Below are 21,058 nucleotides of genomic sequence, written 5' to 3'. Positions count from 1 at the left end.
GCCGCACTGTCGGAGGGGCAGTACTGAGGGAGCACCGCACTGTCGCAGGGACAGTACTGAGGGAGCACCGCACTGTCGGAGGTGCTGCCTTTTGCATGAGACTTTATACCAAGGCCCCGCCTGCTCTCTCAGGTTGGATGTAAAAGATCCCACGGCCACTATTTCAAAAAAGAGCAGTGGAATTCTCCCTGGTGTCCCGGACAATATTTATCCCTTAATCAACATCCTTACCACTGGACCAAGACCTAGCTCTGTCAAGCCCGTGTGGTGGCTGGTGTGCAACGGCCACCCCACGTTAAAAAGATCCACGCACAGGCATCTTCCACCCTCCAGGATGTAATTCGGGACCTTCATTGAAACACCTATGAACTCATCCTTTTTTTGGCATGGAAGCAAGTCATCCTCGTTTTGAGGGACCGCCTATGATGATGATATTGTCTCTCTATAGAACTGTAAATATTATCTTTAATCAAGACAGTCACCCTTTCCACCCTGCTCCCCCTCCCCCTCCCCTTCCTGTCTCTTTCTTCCCTATACGTCTTGCTAAATAGGTGGGGTGGGAAGACAACTCACCAGTCTATCAGATGTACAATGCAGAGCATTATGATGATGATTTTTATGTCTGTGTCAGCTGCGGCTCAGTGGGCAGCACACTCGCCTCTGAGTCAGCAGGTTGTGGGTTAGAGTCCCACTCCAGGGACATGAGCACAAAAAAAATCTAGGCTGAAACACTCCAGTGCAGTGCTGAGAGAGTGCTACACTGTCAGAAATGCCGTCTTTCAGATGAGACGTTAAACCGAGGCTCTGTCTGCTCCCTCAGATGGACGTAAAAGATCCCTCGGCACTATTTTGAAGAAGAGCACGGGAGTTATCCCTGGTGTTCTGGGCCAATATTTATCCCTCAATCAACATAACAAAAAAAGATTATCTGGTCATTATCACATTGTTGTTTGTGGGAGCTTGCTGTGCACAAATTGGCTGCCATGTTTCCCACATTAAAACAGTGACTACACTCCAAAAGTACTTCATTGGCTGTAAAGCACTTTGAGACGTCTGATAGTCGTGAAAGGTGCTATATAAATCCAAGTCTTTCTTTCTATTCTAAACCAATTGGCCAGGGCCTCTGCAAACCTGTGAAAATAATATCGATGTAGAGGGCTACAGGTCTTATTTTGCCAAATTTTCTCCTAGCCACACCTGTATTGGAGTTACCAACCCTCCAGGAATGTCCTGGAGTCTCCAGGAATTAAATATTAATCTCCTGGATACTGCTGCCAGCAACCCAGGAGGAAAATCATAGGAGCATTCATCTACTTGAACAATTTTTTTTCTTAGTTATAAAAATATTGGAGCTGATGGTGGGGTGGGGGGGGGGAGTGGGGGTGCAGGGAGTCGTTTCACTGGTTGGAAGTAGGAGGTCATATGATGATCAGGTAGCTAAGGTGGTTAAGAAGGCACATTGAATACTTGCCTTTATTAGCCAAAGCATAGAATACAAGAGCAGGGAGGTTATGCTTGAACTGGTTAGGCCACAGCTGAAGTACTGCGTGCAGTTCTGGTCACCACATTACAGGAAAGATGTGATTTCTCTGGAAAGCATGCAGAGGAGATTTACAAGAATGTTGCCTGGACTGGAGAATTTTAGCTATGAGGAAAGATTGGATAGGCTGGGTCTGTTTTCTTTGGAACAGAGGAGGCTGAGGGGAAACCTGATTGAGGTGTATAAAATTATGAAGGGCCTAGATAGAGTGGATAGGAAGGACCCATTTCCCTTAGCAAAGGGGTCAACAACCAGGGGGCATAGATTTAAAGTAATTGGTCAAAGGTTTAGAGGGGATTTGAGGGGAAATTTCTTCACCCAGAGGGTGGTGGAGGTCTGGAACTCACTGCCTGAAAGGGTGGTAGAGGCAGAAACCCTCACCACATTTAAAAATTGGATGTGCATTTAAAGTGCTGTAACCTGCAGGGCTACGGACCGAGAGCTGGAAAGTGGGATTAGGCTGGGTAGCTCTTTGTTGGCCGGCGGGGACACGGCCTCCTTCCGTGCTGTAAATTTCTATGGGGCTTGACTTTCCAAGAGCCCCTCAACGTCCGATTGCCCGCTGAGAAAAACTGTTAACATTTGATGAGTAACGCTGGCGAGAATTTCCACTTTTATGTTTAAACTAATTAAAACTAATCACCCGGGGAGAACATGGGCCTTGCACACTCATTGTCGGTGGTTTTCTCGGCGGTTAAGTGGAAAGTTAGTAACATGGGCAGTTGTTACCGGAATGGACATTAAGTATTTAAAATTTAGTCTGAGGCTACTTTTGGGCCTAGGGAGGGGACAAAACTTTTTTTTAAAATTCAATTAAAAAAAAATAAAAAAGGAAAAAGCATTCCCAAGACACTTTTATACCTAATCGCCGTTTTAAAATTAAAAAAATAAAGAATCGTTAACTGACCTTTCTTTGCAGGGTTTAAGCAGCTTTTATAGGGTGGGTCTCTCAGCGATCTGGACATTGGCGGTTGAGGCCAAACTTACGCCCTGGCGATTTTTCTCGGCATTGCACGTCGGCGGTTTGGTCCCGGCGGGTGTGTTGAGATGTGGGCGATACCATGAAAAAACTTAGGGGAAAACTTTCGCCGGGCGGAAAAACAGCTGTGCCACTGAGAAAATCGCCGAGACCCCGCCGAAAATGATAGGAAAATCTAGCCCTAAGATCTAAAACCCTCAGGAATATGTCCAACCAGAGACCCCAACCTATCCTGTACTCGTGCACCTTCCAGTAGCACTTTCACCCGAGTTAGATGGTCGTGGATTCAACCCCCATTTTAGGGGCTTGAGCACATAATCTAGGCTGTCACTCCCAGTGCAGTACTGAGGGAGTGCTACACTGTCGCAGGTGCCGTCTTTCCGATGAGACGTTAAACTGAGGCCCCATCAGCCCTCTCAGGTAAACGCTAAAGGTCCCATGGCATTATTTTGAAGAGCAGATGAGTTCTTCCCAGTGCCGTGGTCAATATTTAACCCTCAATCAACATAACTAAAACAAATGATCCAGTCATTTATTTCACTGCTGTTTGTGGGACCTTGCTGTGCACAAATCGGCTGCCGTATTTCCTACATTACAACAGTGATAACATTTCAAAAGCATTTTATTGGCTGCAAAGTGCTTTGGGACATCCTGAGATTGTGAAAGATGCTATAGAAATGCACATCTTTCATCTTCATTTTACATTTTTCAGTACAGGATATACTTTAAAGTGAAACATCCTGTAATTGTTATTTTTGTATTACTACCCATATTGTTATCTTGGAAATAAATACAGTAAAATTATATCTCTATAATGAGATATTGCTTCATGATTTGTATATACATTTTCTTTGGTTACATTGTGTGTAAATCAACATAGTTATCTTCTGTCACCCAACAATTTCTGAAAACACCAGAAAGAGAAAATGCTAAGCATGTCATGGCGCTCGAATGAAAACGATCCCAGCATGTATCACAATCTGCTTTGGGATTTCCTGGCTGCGTGATCCAATGAAGCTGGCCATCATTGGATGACTCCGGAGATGACCGCAAGACAATGAGTCAGTCACAGCACCAACTCATCATCTCCAGGGCACAGACCAAATGTAACAACATGAACGGTGTAACTGCATTGTTGTAAGTACCTCCTTAACACAGGACTCTGAGCTCTGCGGACTGTTCCCAGGGACGAACACCGAGACAGACATCATCTGCTGCCGGAGAGCATTAATTCGGTGAAAGACGCACTTTGGTCTTCCCGAAACTTGCTGGTCTTCCAGAGCAAGGAGATGTCCACGGCCAAGTGTTGCAGACTGGCACAATCAAAGGTCCAGGAGTATATGCTGAGTGACGCACTAAAGATTGGTGCAGTCGCCGCAAAGGCACGATGGGGAAGAGCCACAGTTTAAGGCCCTTCTGCCACGGTAAACCCAGGGGATGGAATCAGACCCCCCTCGGGCTGTATTTGTTAATCTGCTTGTATACATAGAGCACCATGTACTGAAAAACACCTGTGTTGTGCCATGTATAATGAAAGACTCTGCACTGTTTAGTAACTTGTAAAGAAATGTAAATGTATTCTCATCCGTTCCGTGGACTACTTTCATCTGCATTGTGCTACATGTAACGTGATTCGTGATCGGCATTGAAATGTATCCTGGAAGCTAATGTAAACCTGTTCTCATCTTCTCCATGTAATACCCTTATTTGCACAGTACTACATGTAACGTGATTTACGGATTGTACTAAACTGTACCTTGAAATGAAATGTACGCTAGTGCATTGTATGGAACTGCTGTCAGCATCCAAACGAATTGTATGGAATTGCTGACCGCAAGGTACTGAACTATTTTCCAATGTATCGTGAACATTTTATATGAATAAAGTATATTTTTGGAAAAAAAAAGTACCTCCACCGACCTGACACATGCAAAGCACTCTGCTACAGATTTATTTGTCATGCAAACTGCATATTAAAGTAACTTTCGTATGTGTAACTAAAATGAAAGTGGGCAACAAATTTAATTTAAATATTCTTATAGCAACAACAACTTGTATTTATATAGCACCTTTAATGCAGTAAAACGTCCCAAAGCGCTTCACAGGAGTAGTATGAGAAGTGGAGAGGTTTAGGCAGGTAATTCCAGAGTTTACGGCTCAGGCAACAGAAGGCATGGCCACCAATGGTTGAGTGATTATCAGGGATGCTCAAGAGGGCAGAATTAGAGGAGTGCAGATATCTCGGGGGGTTGTGGGGCTCGAGGAGCTTGCAGAGTTAGGGAGGTGCGAGGCCCGGAAAACAAAGATGAGAATTTTGAAATCGAGGCATTGCTTAACCAGGAGCCAATGCAGGTCAGCGAGCACAGGGGTGATGCGTGAGCAGGACTTGGTGCGAGTTAGGACACGGTTGTTGATAGTACGGTTGGGAGGGCTTTAAACTAGCTTGGCAGGGGGATGGGAACCCAGGAGAGGGCTCTGAGCTAGTTAGAGTGGGTGAGAGCTCAGATGAACAGAACCCCAAGAAAGAATGCAAAAGGCAGGAGGCAACAGAGCAGAGTAGCACTGGGGTAAGTGTAAACCACAAGGTGATAGGAAGGGACAATATGTATGAATATAAAGGGGCTGCTGGAGGGGTCAAAACTAAAAATCATGGTTTAAAAACTAGTATTAAAACACTCGACCTAAACGCACGCAGCATTCGAAATAAAGTAAATGAGTTGATTACAAATGGGTATGATTTGGTGGCCATTACAGAAACGTGGTTGCAGGGAGGCCAAGACTGGGAATTAAACATACAGGGGTATCTGACAATTCGGAAAGATAGACAAGAAGGGAAAGGAGGTGGGGTAGCTCTGTTAATAAAGAATGATATCAGGGCAGTTGTGAGAGACGATATTGGCTCCAATGAACAAAATGTTGAATCATTGTGGGTGGAGATTAGAGATAGTAAGGGGAAAAAGTCACTGGTGGGCGTAGTTTATAGGCCCCCAAATAATAACTTCACGGTGGGGCGGACAATAATCAAAGGAATAATGGAGGCATGTGAAAAAGGAACGGCAGTAATCATGGGGGGTTTTAACCTACATATCGATTGGTCAAATCAAATCGCACGGGGGAATTCATAGAATGCATACGGGATTGTTTCGTAGAACAGTATGTTACAGAATCTACAAGGGAGCAAGCTATCTTAGGTCTGGTCCTGTGTAATGAGACAGGAATAATAAATGATCTCCTAGTAAAAGATCCTCTCGGAATGAGTGATCACAGTATGGTTGAATTTGTAATACAGATTGAGGGTGAGGAAGTAGTGTCTCAAATGAGCATACTATGCTTAAACAAAGGGGACTACAGTGGGATGACGGCAGAGTTGGCTAAAGTAGACTGGGAACACAGACTAAACGATGGCACAATTGAGGAACAGTGGAGGACTTTTAAGGAGCTCTTTCATAGTGCTCAACAAAAATATATTCCAGTGAAAAAGGGCGGTAAGAGAAGGGATAACCAGCCGTGGATAACCAAGGAAATAAAGGAGAGTATCAAATTAAAAACCAATGCGTATAAGGTGGCCAAGGTTAGTGGGAAACTTAGAAGATTGGGAAAATTTTAAACAACAGCAAAGAATGACTAAGAAAGCAATAAAGGGGAAGATAGATTACGAATGTAAACTTGCGCAAAACATAAAAACAGATAGTAAAAGCTTTTACCGATATATAAAATGGAAAAGAATGACTAAAGTAAATGTTGGTCCCTTAGAAGATGAGAAAGGGGATTTAATAATGGGAAATATGGAAATGGCTGAGACCTTAAACAATTATTTTGCTTCGGTCTTCACAGTGGAAGACACAAAAACCATGCCAAAAATTGCTGGTCACAGGAATGTGGGAAAGGAGGACCTTGAGACAATCACTATCACTAGGGGGGTAGTGCTGGACAAGCTAATGGGACTCAAGGTAGACAAGTCCCCTGGTCCTGATGAAATGCATCCCAGGATATTAAAAGAGATGGCGGAAGTTATAGCAGATGCTTTCGTTATAATCGACCAAAATTCTCTGGACTCTGGGGAGGTGCCATCGGATTGGAAAGCAGCTAATGTAACGCCTCTGTTTAAAAAAAGGGAGCAGACAAAAGGCAGGTAACTATAGGCCGGTTAGTTTAACATCTGTAGTGGGGAAAATGCTTGAAGCTATCATTAAGGAAGAAATAGCGGGACATCTAGATAGGAATAGTGCAATCAAGCAGATGCAACATGGATTCATGAAGGGGAAATCATGTGTAACTAATTTACTGGAATTCTTTGAGGATATAACGAGCATGGTGGATAGAGGTGTACCAATGGATGTGGTGTATTTAGATTTCCAAAAGGCATTCGATAAGGTGCCACACAAAAGATTACTGCAGAAGATAAAGGTACACGGAGTCAGAGGAAATGTATTAGCATGGATCGAGAATTGGCTGGCTAACAGAAAGCAGAGAGTCGGGATAAATGGGTCCTTTTCGGGTTGGAAATCGGTGGTTAGTGGTGTGCCACAGGGATCGGTGCTAGGACCACAACTGTTTACAATATACATAGATGACCTGGAAGAGGGGACAGAGTGTAGTGTAACAAAATTTGCAGATGAAACAAAGATTAGTGGGAAAGCGGGTTGTGTAGAGGACACAGAGAGGCTGCAAAGAGATTTAGATAGGTTAAGCGAATGGGCTAAGGTTTGGCAGATGGAATACAATGTCGGAAAATGTGAGGTCATCCACCTTGGGGGAAAAAAAAACAGTAAAAAGGAATATTATTTGAATGGGGAGAAATTACAACATGCTGCGGTGCAGAGGGACCTGGGGGTCCTTGTGCATGAATCCCAAAAAGTTAGTTTGCAGGTGCAGCAGGTAATCAGGAAGGCGAATGCAATGTTGGCCTTCATTGCGAGAGGGATGGAGTACAAAAGCAGGGAGGTCCTGCTGCAACTGTATCTAAATCTCTTTGCAGCCTCTCTGTGTCCTCTACACAACCCGCTTTCCCACTAATCTTTGTTTCATCTGCAAATTTTGTTACACTACACTCTGTCCCCTCTTCCAGGTCATCTATGTATATTGTAAACAGTTGTGGTCCCAGCACCGATTGGTGAGGCCGCACCTGGAGTACTGTGTGCAGTTTTGATCACCTTACTTAAGGAAGGATATACTAGCTTTGGAAGGGGTACAGAGACGATTCACTAGGCTGATTCCGGAGATGAGAGGGTTACCTTATGATGCTAGATTGAGCAGCCTGGGTCTTTACTCGTTGGAGTTCAGAAGGATGAGGGGTGATCTTATAGAAACATTTAAAATAATGAAGGGGATAGACAGGATAGAGGCAGAGAGGTTGTTTCCACTGGTCGGGGAGACTAGAACTAGGGGGCACAGCCTCAAAATACGGGGGAGCCAATTTAAAACCGAGTTGAGAAGGAATTTCTTCTCCCAGAGGGTTGTGAATCTGTGGAATTCTCTGCCCAAGGAAGCGGTTGAGGTGAGCTCATTGAATATATTCAAATCACAGATAGATAGATTTTTAACCAATAAGGGAATTAAGGATTACGGGGAGCGGGCGGGTAAGTGGAGCTGAGTCCACGGCCAGATCAGCCATGATCTTGTTGAGTGGCGGAGCAGGCTCGAGGGGCTAGATGGCCTACTCCTGTTCCTAATTCTTATGTTCTTATGTTCTTATTAATGTTGGGGAAGTCCAGAACCAGGGGTCACAGTCTAAGGATAAGGGGTAAGCCATTTAGGACCAAGATGAGGAGAAACTTCTTCACCCAGAGAGTGGTGAACCTGTGGAATTCTCTATCACAGAAAGTTGTTGAGGCCAATTCACTAAATATATTCAAAAAGGAGTTAGATGTAGTCCTTACTACTAGGGGGATCAAGGGGTTTGGCGAGAAAGCAGGAATGGGGTACTGAAGTTGCATGTTCAGCCATGAACTCATTGAATGGTGGTGCAGGCTCGAAGGGCCGAATGGCCTACTCCTGCACCTATTTTCTATGTTTCTATGTTGTGAACAGTCTGGTTCAGCCTCAGACTGAAGTTGGGGAGAGGGATGCAGTCAGTGGCTAGGGAACAGAGTTTGTGGTAGGGACCGAAAACAATGGCTTCGGTCGTCCCAATATTGAATTGGAGAAAATTTCTGCTCATCCAGAACTGGATGTCGGACAAGCAGTCTGACAATTTAGAGACCGTGAATGGGGTGGAGAGAAGTGGTGGTGGGGTAGAGCTGGGTGTCATCAGCATAAATGTGGAAACTGACGCTGTATTTCCGGATGATGTTGCCAAGGGGCAGCATGTAGATGAGAAATAGGAGGGGGCCCAGGATAGATCCTTGGGAGACACCAGAGGTAATGATGCGGGGGCGGGAAGAGAAGCCGTTGCAGGTGATTTTCTGGCTCCGATTAGATAAATAAGAATGGAGCCAATATTAAGAAATGTGACAATTGTGAATACTGGTTACAGAAAATGAACAGTGGGTTTGGTCAGCACCTAAAAGCGAAAGATAGGATCATGTCTCGATGAAAGGCATCATCTGATTTTTTAACCGGCTTTTCTCTTTCAGACTGACTTGCTGTAATTTCCAGCACTGATGGTAAAACGGGCCATTGAAACCCAAATTGTGCTGTGGTTCGGAGCTATATACTGACCACAAGTTACTGCATTACAGGTCATTGCACTAAGAAAAAACTGGAATACCTTCATTAAATCTATAAACTATGGGAATTTGTTGGAAGGCTTTTTAACTTGAACCATGAAAGTAACATGTGCATGCTGCCACCTGGTGGACATTTGAAAATAAATTTCTGTACTGTTAAGAAAATGAAAGTGACTATTTAAATAAATGACGATCTTCATTGCCTCTATACACGTAAACATTGTGTTTAAGTACCCAGGACAAGAAGAGGCCATCAGGCCCAAACAAGCTCACCCCTTTGTTTCATCCCCATTAAGTCAACCCTCCCTCCTCACCTTCCCCTCTGCCTACTGGGAAAGGCGTAGAAATAGGGCCTGTAACTACTTCTGCAGTCCCGCGTCAAAAACTCCTTTCACACCCTCACCCTAGAAGGCTTCAAACCCCTTAATTATTTTCCAGAATAATTTACTCTTACCATCCATATACTGTGATCATCTGATTTTCCAGGAAAGACTTGCATTTATATCATCATCATAGGCAGTCCCTCGAAATCGAAGAAGACTTGCTTCCACTCCAAAAGTGAGTTCTCAGGTGACTGAACAATGCAATACGGGAATTACAGTCTCTGTTATAGGTGGGACAGACATTGGTTGAGGGAAGGGGTGGGTGGGACAGGTTTGCCGCACGCTCCTTCAGCTGCCTGCGCTTGTTTTCTGCATGCTCTCGGCGATGAGACTTGAGGTGCTCAGCGCCCTCCCGGATGCTCTTCCTCCACTTAGGGCGGTCTTTGGTTAGGGACTCCCAGGTGTCAGTGGGGATGTTGCACTTTATCAGGGAGGATTTGAGGGTGTCCCTGTAACGTTTCTTCTGCCCACCTGGAGCTTGCTTGCCGTGTAGGAGTTCTGAGTAGAGCGCTTGCTTTGGGAGTCTTGTGTCGGGCATGTGGCCCGCCCAACGGAGCTGGTCGAGTGTGGTCAGTGCTTTGATATTGGCCTGATCGAGAACACTAACGTTGGTGTGTCTGTCCTCCATGGGGATTTGCAGGATCCTGCATTTATATAGCGCCTTTAATGTAGTAAATCGTCGCAAAGCGCTTCACAGGAGCGTTATCAGACAAAATTTCACACTGAGCCACAGATGGAGATATTAGGACAGGTGACCAAAAGCTTGATCAAAGAGGTTGGTTGTAAGGGAGGTCTTAAAGGGGCAGAGAGAGAGAGGCAAAGTGATTTCAGGAGGGAATTCCAAACTGAGGGCCTGAATGACTAAAGGCACGGCCTCCTATGGTGGGGCGAAGGGCGTTGGGGGTGGACAAGAGGCCAGAATTGGAGGATTAGCATCTCAGGAGCTCAACTGTTCCAGGAACCGAGCCTGTTGCACCACTCACTGATGCAGCGCTCTCACTTTGGTTTATCTGAAAAGTGTTCAATAAATTAGTTTTAGTTGCCGTAACCAAGAGTTGTGTCATCCTGGGTAGACAACAGATGTTTACAGCTTTTAAATCCAACAGTCCCACCAGATTGAAGGTTCAACAGACCATCTGGTTGTTATCATTAGCAGCATCTATCATTCACCTAATTACAGACAAGTGCATTGGGTCATTCACCTACTTTAAAGGTGCTATTTAAATGCAAGTTGTTGTTTCTATTCATTCCTTTAGGGCCTGCAGATCTTGGATTGTTGCATGTCATTACTGTCACAGTACTACAGGTACAGGTACAAGGACCATCGGCAGGTCGGAGCCAAAGGAGCAGTGTGGAGTGTACCACTGCAAGGTACAGCACGAGCTGGTGCAGGAGGGCGACGGCTGTGAAGAGGGCGACTGGATTGGACGTCATCATAACCCAGGCGTGGGCAGGTACAGCAGGAGCAGTGAGGTTGAGGCGAAGGAGCGGCGAGGTCGGGGCGAAGGAGTGGCGAGAGATTGTAGAGGGATATGATCGGGGCCCAGGAGAGGCGTGAGTTCAGGACCCAGAAGAGGCGAGGGCCCAGTGGGAACACGGGCCAGCCCACACTGCGATGTGTGTGCGCACTAGGTCTGTGCAGCAGAGCTGGTTTCCAGTCATCCTGGTTAATCCTTGCTACTGGACCAAGACCTCGCTCTGTCAAGCCCGTGTGGTGGCTGGTGTGCAACGGTCACCACACGTTAAAAAAATCCACGCACAGGCATCTTCCACCCTTCAGGATGTAGTTCTGGATCTGGAATATTAGGTCCTTCATTGAAACAGCTGTGAACTCATACCTTTTTGGCGTGGAAGCAAGTCATCCTCAATACAAGGGACCGCCTATAATGATGATGACTCATCTGAAAATCTCAGTTCTGGCCCACTGGGACTTTATGCTAGAAAGGCACTCTCAGGTCATCTCGTGTGGAAAGGTTTCGGGTTTTCTTCAAGATCACGTACTAAGCCCCACTTTGTCTCCCCTCAATGATACCCTGGAGCACACATATCTTCTTAGGCAGTCCCCCAGAGTCAACAATGACTTGCTTCCACACTAATGTGTTCTAAGGTGACCAATGCGGGATCGACAGTCTCTGTCACAGGTGGGGCAGATGGTGGTTGGAGGGACAGATGGCTGGGGTGCTTGGTTTGTCATACGCTCCTTCTGCTTTTGTACTTGGCCTCCGCGTGCTCCCGGTGAAGAGATTCGAGATGTTTGGTGCCTTCCCGGATGCTTCCCCTCCACTTTGAGCAGTCTTGGGCCAGGGATTTCCAAGAGTTGGTGGGGATGTTACATTTGTTCAATGAGGCTTTGAGGGCGTTTTCTCTGCCCTCCTGGGGCCCGCTTGCCGTGTCGGAGTTCGGAGTAGAGCATTTGTTTCGGGAGTCTAGTATCGGGCATGTGGACAATGTGGCCCGTCCATCGGAGCTGATTGAGCGTGGTCATTGCTAGGAATGTTGGCCTGAGAGAGAACACTGACATTGGTACGCCTGTCCTGCCAATGGATTTGCAGGATCTTGCGGAGGCAGTGTCGGTGGTACTTCTCCAGTGCTTTGAGGTGTCTCTGAAGCATAAAGGAGGGTGGGTATCACTACTGCTCTGAAGACCATGAGCTTGGTGCCGGGTTTGAGATCTTGGTCTTCAAACACTCTTTTCTTCAGGTGACCGAAAGCTGCGCTGGCACACTTGAGACGGTGTTGGATTTCGTCATCGATGTCTGCCCTTGCTGATAGTAGGCTCCCAAGGTATGGAAAGTGGTCCACATTGTCCAAGGCCTCGTCATAGACCTTGATAACCGGGGAGCAGTACTGTGTGGTGGGGGGAAGTTGGTAGAGGACCTTTATCTTACTGATGTTTAATGTAAGGCCCATACTCTCGTACACTTCAGTAAAGGTGTCAACGATAGTTTGGAGTTCGACCTCCAAGTGTGTACAAACGCAAGCGTTGTCAATGACAGAGGTTGGAACAACCTTGGTTCTGGTCTGGCGGTGACGGAGGTTGAACAATTTCCCGTTCGTCCTGTAGATTAGCTCCACGCCAGCAGTCGTAGAGAAACACTGCTGAGACCAACTTAAGAAAGGCATTAAACGTAGGATTCAACTTATATGATATAGCTTCTCCTGTATGTAAAAGCAGGTTAGAATCTTATATAACCCGCAACTGAGAGGCCGAGGCAAACAAATTGCTCCCAGGACCCCTCCAATACTGACCCTCCATGAGACATGGAGGGAATCTCGGTTTGAATTTAGCTTGAACTGGTGTCCTTCTGTTGGTAGCGCTCCAGAGAATGGCGGAGAAAGGAAACTCATTGGGAGTGAGCTGGCGGGGAGCTGGTAAATCAAATTCATGCCCTCCTCTGTAGTTTTACAAGCTGTCGTGCCCATCTGAAAAGATTAGATCTTTGTTTTAAAAAGTCAAACACTTGAGGAACCTTCAATAATAAATCAGCAACTCATGATTTATCTTTTACATTTTCCTCATTTATTAGAAAATGGTACTTTAATAAATAGCTTAATAAAAATGTGTACAAAATGTTCATTTGTTTAGGGTAAGAGATTTAATACTATACAGCCAACCAAACAATGAATTATTCTGTTCACCCACTATTGACAGTATCGACAATCCCATGTGTTTCGAGTAAGGCCTCTGAACTGGCTGAAAAGACTTGCCTTGCTGTACAAAGTAATAAAATGTATTCATTAATTATATATACACACAACTGCCGTGGCTTTATGGCTCAATATGCACTGGAGGTATTAGCCGCCCAACACACAAACTCATTACCTGAAGATTAAGCGATTTGCATGTTTGTGAGAGAAAACCCGAGCTATGACAGAATATTGACACATTGGAATGCAATGATACAATTAAAAATACTGGCACAGGTCACAAGCACACATTTAAAGTAAACAAGTGTGTCGTAGAGAAACACTACTGAGCACAACTTCAGAGAGGCTTTGAACGCAAGATACAACTTGTATGATATAGTTTCACCTGTATGTAAAACCAGGTTAGACTCTCATTTACCTGCTACAGACAGTTACTGCTATTAAATCTCAACACACACACACACACACACACACACGCAAAGGAATCATTCACATCATGTTGTAAACAGCGTTTTGAACAAGTGTTGAGAACATGCTCAGAGAGTGCAGGAAAAACATAATGTACAAGCCATGATAGCCCTTGGTATTGCTCGGATAAACAAACCCAAAGGTGGGAAAAAGAGCCAGAGGGGAGACGAGGCGAACTTTTTATTTTTAAACGCAGCGAGTTGTTGTGATCTGGAACACGCTGCCTGAAAGGGCGGTGGGAGCAGATTCAATAGTAACTTTCAAACCGAGAGTTGGATAAATACTTGAAAATGAAAAAATTGCAGGGTTACGGGGTAAGAGCAGGGAGCGGGACTAATTGGATCGCTCTTTCAAAGAGCCGGCACAGACTCGATGGGCCGAATGGCCTCCTTCTGTGCTGTGAGATTCTCTGTGAGATTCTATGACCGATATTTTGTCGAATTACACGATTTGATTGCGGGAGCTCCAGCGGAGAATAATAAAGGTAAACAGGTCAGTGTATACATCAAGGGCTCAATTTTCCCAAGTGATTTGCGGCGTTTTTTTTGAGCAGGCTGCTCTTTTTGGCCTAAGTTGAAAAACCACAGTTTCCCCAATCAATTTGCATCAGCGTAACTCAGTTAGTTACAATCTTTTTAGGTCATTTTTTTTCAGCCAAAGGAGGCGTAACCAGCCACCTACACCACTTCTGGTCATTTAGGGAAGTTTGGCTGAGAGTTACTCCAGTTGTGCTTAGGCCTCTCGGTATGTGGCCTCTCCAGAAAAACCTTCCGGAAAGTTAAGGAAATCGGCGCAGGTAAGGAAATCGGCGCAGGTAAGGAAATCGGCGCAGGTAAGGAAATCGGTGCAGGGAAGGAAATCGGCGCAGGTAAGGAAATCGGCGCAGGTAAGGAAATCGGCACAGGTAAGGAAATCGGCGCAGGTAAGGAAATCGGCACAGGTAAGGAAATCGGCACAGGTAAGGAAATCGCGCAGGTAAGGAAATCGGCGCAGGTAAGGAAATCGGCGCAGGTAAGGAAAGCGATGCAGCAGTTGGCCGGACACACTGAAAGAATTGAAAAACACATAGCAGCAACTTACCTCCAACCCCGACCGAAGGCTGTCCGGTCCCATTCTCGGTCCCCGGTTCTCACACACACACACAAGAGGAGAGAGAGAGAGTGTGTGTGTGTGTATGTGAGTGTCCCAGGGACCGAGAAGGGGACCAGACTGGGGACCGGACCGGCAAGCTCTTCGGGCGGGGTTGGAGGTAAGTTGCTGCTATGTATTTTGCAATTGTTTTAATGTGTTGGGAGCCGGCTGTATGTTTCACTTTGCAGCCTCAGCTCACATTGTGTCCCTGGTTACCATGGCAGCCCGATCGTTTTGGCGCAGATCAAGGCTCCACCCCCAAAACTAAAGGACAGGTTAGGCCACGCCAAAATGAAGAAATCCAACGGGGAAACTTAGAATATTTTTTTGCCATACTTGGGCCCCCAAAAAATCGGGCGTAACTCTTCAGGCATGCCAAAAAAATGCTTTGGGGAAAATTGAGCCCCAAGTTTGTATATCATGTAAAGGATGACATGTTCTGAAATGGGTTTCCGAGGCAGCCGAGTTTATAATGCGTTACTGCCTCGAAACCTGCAGACTGGATCTTTACTCCTAAATGTAGACATTTCTAAACCGCTGCCACTGGAGGTAAAGGGGTTCGCCCACTGTTGCCAGCACTGTAACACTGTAAGCACCGCACAGTGCTTTTATGTCCTGCAGTTCCTCATACTACTGAGCATGTGCACTAACATTGGACCAAGACTCTGTCACAATTCTACTTAGAAACACAAAATAAAGAATTGTCACAAGAACACAACTTAAGTTATAATCAGAACTTGTCTTTCAAACTATCCTGCAAGTATTTTATTTTGTTCTAAATAGCCTTGAATATTTTTGTAAACCAATGCTGATTTAAAAAAAAATGGAAGGAACTTTAAAAATATTAACTTTGCGCTTGCTGTTCTCCCCTCCATCTGGAACACGCAACAGATAGCTTCATGTTGAGGCAGATAGCTACAATGGGAGCTCATTTTTGTTCGATTCACCATTGTGAAGGTTGTCAGCTGTAGCTGTATGGCAGTGCTCTCGCCTTTTGAGTCAGAAGGTCATGGGTTCAAATCCCACTCCAGGTAATGACACTCCAGTGCAGTGCTGAGGGAGCGCTGCACTGTCGGAGGTACCATCTTTCGGATAAGACGTTAAACCGAGGCTCCATCTGCTCTCTCAGCTTGGCATAAAAGATCACATGGCATGATTTGGAGAGTAGGGGAGTTATCCCTGGTGTCCTGGCCAATAGTTATCCCTCAACCAACATCACTAAAACAGATTAGCTGGTCATTATCACATTGCTGTTTGTGTGGCTTTGCTGTGTGCAAGTTAGCTGCCGCATTTCCCTACATTACAGCAATGACTACTCTTTAAAGGTACTTTATGTGCTGTGAAGCGCTTTGGGACATCCTGAGGTTCTGAAAGTTCTTTATTTTCCGATGGGGTAATTGTGGAGAAGTATCTGTGTGTGGTAGGTGTAGGGAAATCATAAGCCGGTTCTTTACAAACAGGTTTATGATTTTGGTAGTGAGACACACACACAGAGAAATTGTTTCCCCACCCCCACACTGCGGTAATTCAACAACCTGGGAAGCAGAAACCTCAAAAACAGGAGGCCGGATCTCTTCAACTAAAAAATAAAGTTATTGCTCGGACTTTTAAAAAGTACTAGTCAAAATGAGGTTATTTACATTTCTGCCCATTAACTGATCCAAGTATCAGAAATTCTGCACCAATCATTTTTTGCACATAGCACTATAAAAATTGCTTTAAGACCATCGGAGCTTAGTGTTTCTTTCCTAACATCTGAGAAAATGAAGGAAGCAGAAAACAAGCAACTAAATAGTACCCCCGCCCCCCCACCCCCTGTGATTCTGAGACTAAGGCCTCATTTATATTCCCCCGCTGGGGGGTGGGGGGGGGGCAGCTGCAGGGGTCCCGACCCAGCCTGTCAGATTCGGCAAAGTCAAATGGGCCCAAGCTGCTGCCAGAAAGGAAAGTTGCAGGTCGGGAGGGGAGGGTTGTGATCGCGGGGGTGGGGGGGCGGGGGCAGTGGTCAGGGGCGGGTAACTTCTGTTCACCCAGGGCCCACAAAAATAATTTCAACACTTACTTTTGCCGGTCTTTGTCTCCCTCGTCGCCTGCCCGCCTGGTCGGAGTGAGCACAGCGCAGGCTACGTCCGACCAGTTCCAACCTAAAATGGCAGCCCAGCTCCTATATACCCCAGGGCCCCGATTCCTGTATTAAAAGGGGCCCATCACCTGAAACAGGCAAAAGCAAAATACCGTGGATGCTGGAATCTGAAATAAAAACAGAGAATGCTGGAAATCTCAGCGGGTCAGGCAGCATCTGTGGAGAGAAACAGAGTTAACGTTTCAGGTCGATGACCCTTCGTCAGAACTGGAAAAGTTTGAGATGTAACAGATTCTTAAGGAAGTGTAGGGATAGAGAAAGGAGGAGGGGAGGGAAGAACAAAAGGGAAGGTCTGTGATAGGCTGGAAGGCAGGAGAGATTTGAGAGACAAAAGGGATGATGGGCCAAAATGAGATGGTAATGGGATGTTAGGAAACAAAAGATGAGTCTAGATAGGGTGTGAGATAGGGTGGGGGAAAAAAAACTAATCTTTTGTTCCCGAACTTGTCCCATTACCATCTCATTTTGGCCCATCATTTCCTTTGTCTCTCAAATCTCTCCTGCCTTCCACCCTATATGGATAGACCTTCCCTTTTGTTCTTCCCTCCCCTTCCCCTTTCCCTGTCCCCACACTTCCTTAAGAAACTGTTACATTTCAAACTTTTCCAGTTTAGCTGAAGGATCACAGACCCGAAACGTTAACTCTGTTTCTCTCTCCACAGATGCTGCCTGACCCGCTGAGATTTCTGCATTTTCTGTTTTAAGCCTGAAACAGGCAGGTGCTTTGGAACCCGATAGGAATGCCCATTCTGAGGCCATTACCGACCCTTTAATCCCAGGCTAGGGCCAACCAGTGACAGAGAATTACATCGAACACGGAACCAGACAACACTTCTTCATTCAAAGCTGTTTGTTCCCTTTGATCTGCAGTAGAAATGGACCTGGGATCCCCAGAGCGTTGACAGAAACCATTTTAATAAAATCGGCACACATTTTGAAATTGTTCACGTTTTATGCTCGTTACATTTAACCGTCAAAAAAACCTTGATAATGCAAATGAGGTTAGGCACCAAGTGACTTGGGTCTACACTGTCAACAATTATTTGATTAAAATTATAATACCTGAAGCCCATTTTGATTTTTGAACACACATTCACCAAGAGGCCAGTTTGTTCCTGCATGTTTTTGCAGTTGGGAGATTCTTCAGTTTAAAATGTTTAGCGGCAATCATAAAAATAGATCAATGTTTGGATTTTAACTCCAATTCAAGTAAGATAAAAGTGCTTTCCTTTTCAAACTGTGCTTGAAAAAGTGGCAACTTATTGGAGTTCATTAAATTGCAAAATACTGTGTGAAAGATTCTTTCATGTTTAAAGCCAAGAAGGTTTAATTTAGAGAGATATTTCTGTGGTAACGCTGATCATGGATTGAGAAGCTTAAAAAGTGAATTGAAGTTTATAAAACTGTATGGAAGAAAACACTTTGTGTTTTATTCCGAGGTGACATTATCACATAGATTAAAATAAAAATCACCCATCCCTGAAAAAGTGCAAGACAATTCTGAGTTTTAAAAAATTTTATAAAAAATAAATCTAAACTTAAATATAAATCAATGGAAGAAACTCATTAAAAGAAATATATATTTTAAAAATAAGTTGTGTTTTTGTAACAATCCATTTTTAGCCTTTGTCAATGACCAACCTCTAATACCTGTACACTCAATCTCCCACAACACGGACCCTCCTCCTGTTCACACAGACTTTTGGAACACATTTCAAAATAATTCAAGCACAACATCTTCATAGATACTGCGTATGTACCCAACCAAACTTTCAACACGGGAATAAGTCCCGTCAATTTGTGAAAAATCTTAATTCGTGTGAAAGAACAAAACCCTGCAAAATCACCGTCACCTTGCATCTTTAGACGGAAAAAGAAAATAATCAGTACAACGGTAAAACATTGTGGACACCAGTGCCAAACAACAGACGATCGGAGACCTAGGTCATGTTAAAGGCAGTGAAAAACACGAGGGCTACAATGACCGGGGCTCAATATTGCCTTACAATAGTGACCAGTCAGCCAGCGACTTGAGAAAGGAAAAGTTCCCCACGTAACCCAGTCATCTCTTTGCGTAACACTTAATGGAGGATTATCGAGGAGTGAAACCATCTGATATGTCTACAAATCTTCAGGGTGTTAATAAATAATGCTACTGTACGACACTAGTTGTGCAGATGTCAGCCGCTTTATATGGATCAACATTATGACCTCTTTCTACACAACTGGTATTGTACAATAACCCGTGTAGGCACTGTCCAAGTGGTACAGCACTTGCATCTGTAACTTTCTGCACTCAAGTCACAAAATACGCGCTAATGTTGCTTCTAAATTAAACCTTATTTCCAGCTTATTCTTCCCATTTTTCCCTAGTCGCCTAAAATACTGTTGACTGCTTCTTCCAAAGTGGAGGTCCCTGCTCCAACAAGGCCACCATCATGTTCTGGTCCCATGAAGTCCCCTGAGGAGGCCATCGGGGAGAACTGGGGGATGTCCAGCTCTGCTGAATCGGGAGGCTCGGTGGTGGACTGCTCCTCCTCCGAGGTCTGCAGCCTCTGGAGGTCCAGAATGCTGTTGATGGCGCTCTGCAGATGCTCGTTGAGCGTGCTGTCCTGGGGGCTGTCGCTGGAGAAGCTGGCGTTGTCCACGGAGTCGGACTTGCGACGTTTGGGCTGAGGCAGCGGTAGCTCCCAGTGCAGCTCTTCCGCCGAGCCCACCTTCATCAGACCCTGCGCCAGCGCATCTTCAACCTCCGCCAGCTCCTTCATCAGGCTGCTGGTGCGCTCGTCCATCCTCCCTCCTGGCAGACCCTCGGCTTTGTGCAGCAGCGGGTTCTGGAAGCCATTGCCTGCAGTCCTATCATTGGAATTCAAGGGCCGAGCTCCCTCGTCCCCTCCAGAGCCCACAGCAGCTTTTTGGTCGTCTCCACGTTCAATCGATCTCTGAAGTTCGGAACTGTTCTGTGGGAGGGATATTTGACTTTGGTCGGGCATCAAACTTGGAGTGCAACTAACAGAACAATTCCTTTCACATTTTGCAAGATTGGTGAGATAGCCCCTTTCTTCCGGCGCCAGCCTGGGGTCCAAATGGTGCAGCTGGCGTTTCTCAGCTGGAGGAGGGACTGTGCGGTTCACATCTCCGTTACTTTGGCTAAAGGTGTTGGGGCCTGTGGTTCCTGAGCTCTGCGGGACCGCTGCAGGGGAGAGCTGCTCGAACGCTGTGTTGTGCACAATCTTGCTGTAACCCACCTGCTGCTTGATCTTCAGCTTCAGGCCGCCTCTGCTGCTGGCCACATAAGTCTTTAGAGGCTTGGGCCGACTCGGGAGCGCTTCCATCTCCACATCTCCCGTCGGGGAGGCTGTTGGCCGGGTGACAGAGGGCGAACTCCTGGCCTGTTTGATGACCAGCTTGGTGGCGGTGATCTGTGTTGAACTTTGTACAAGCTCGCTGGGAGTTGCAAGGGGGACAGAAGACGTTGGCGGAGTGCTGGTGATTCGAGGCGTGAAGACTGAAGAGATATACGCATCTAAAAACAACCAAACACACATCGAGACCTTTACAGCCACTGTACGTCCAAAGTAAGTGCATTTAAAACAGAACAACTTGCATTTATATAGCGCCTTTAACTTAGTAAAATGTCTCAAGGTGCCTCACAGGAGTGTAATCAGACAAAATTTGACAAATGAGGAGATATTGAGAGAGAGATTTTAAGGGGAGTCTTAAAAGGGGGAGAGAGGGGTAGAGAGGTTTAGGGAGGGAATTCCAGAGCTGAGGGTCGAGGAAAGCTGAAGTTACGGCCACTAACGGTGGGCGGATGAAAATCGGGGCTGCGCAAGAACAACAACAACTTGTATTTACATAGCGCCTTTAATGCAGTAAAACATCCCGAGGCGCTTCACAAGAGTGTCATAAAACAACATGTGGCACCGAGCCCCGCGAGGAGAAAGCTTGGTCAAAGAGGTAGGTTTTAAGGAGCATCTTAAAGGAGGAAAGAGAGGTAGAGAGGCGGAGAGGTTCAGGGAGGGAGTTCCAGAGCTTGGGGCCCAGGCAACAGAAGGCACAGCCACCACTGGTTGATTGATTATAATCAGGGATGCT

At 45.7% G+C, this 21,058-nt stretch overlaps 1 protein-coding gene across 1 annotated transcript in view; it reads right to left on the bottom strand.

Annotated features, from left to right (window-relative positions):
- Positions 1-13,122: 13,122 nt before the first annotated feature.
- Positions 13,123-21,058, bottom strand: part of LOC139263126 (BRD4-interacting chromatin-remodeling complex-associated protein-like) — an 89,471-nt gene continuing 81,535 nt past the window's right edge. Inside the window, exons 11-12 of the mRNA XM_070878713.1 lie at positions 19,338-20,486; positions 13,123-13,282 (exon numbers count right to left, since the gene is read on the bottom strand). Of these exons, the coding sequence (XP_070734814.1) occupies positions 13,206-13,282; positions 19,338-20,486 (1,226 nt within the window). The 3' untranslated portion in view covers positions 13,123-13,205. The remainder of the gene's footprint in view (positions 13,283-19,337; positions 20,487-21,058) is intronic.

The sequence above is a fragment of the Pristiophorus japonicus genome, chromosome 4 (assembly GCF_044704955.1).
Source record: "Pristiophorus japonicus isolate sPriJap1 chromosome 4, sPriJap1.hap1, whole genome shotgun sequence".
Classification (NCBI taxonomy): domain Eukaryota; kingdom Metazoa; phylum Chordata; class Chondrichthyes; family Pristiophoridae; genus Pristiophorus; species Pristiophorus japonicus.
The sequence above is the reverse complement of the archived record's forward strand: the minus strand, read 5'-3'. Positions and strand labels throughout refer to the sequence as shown.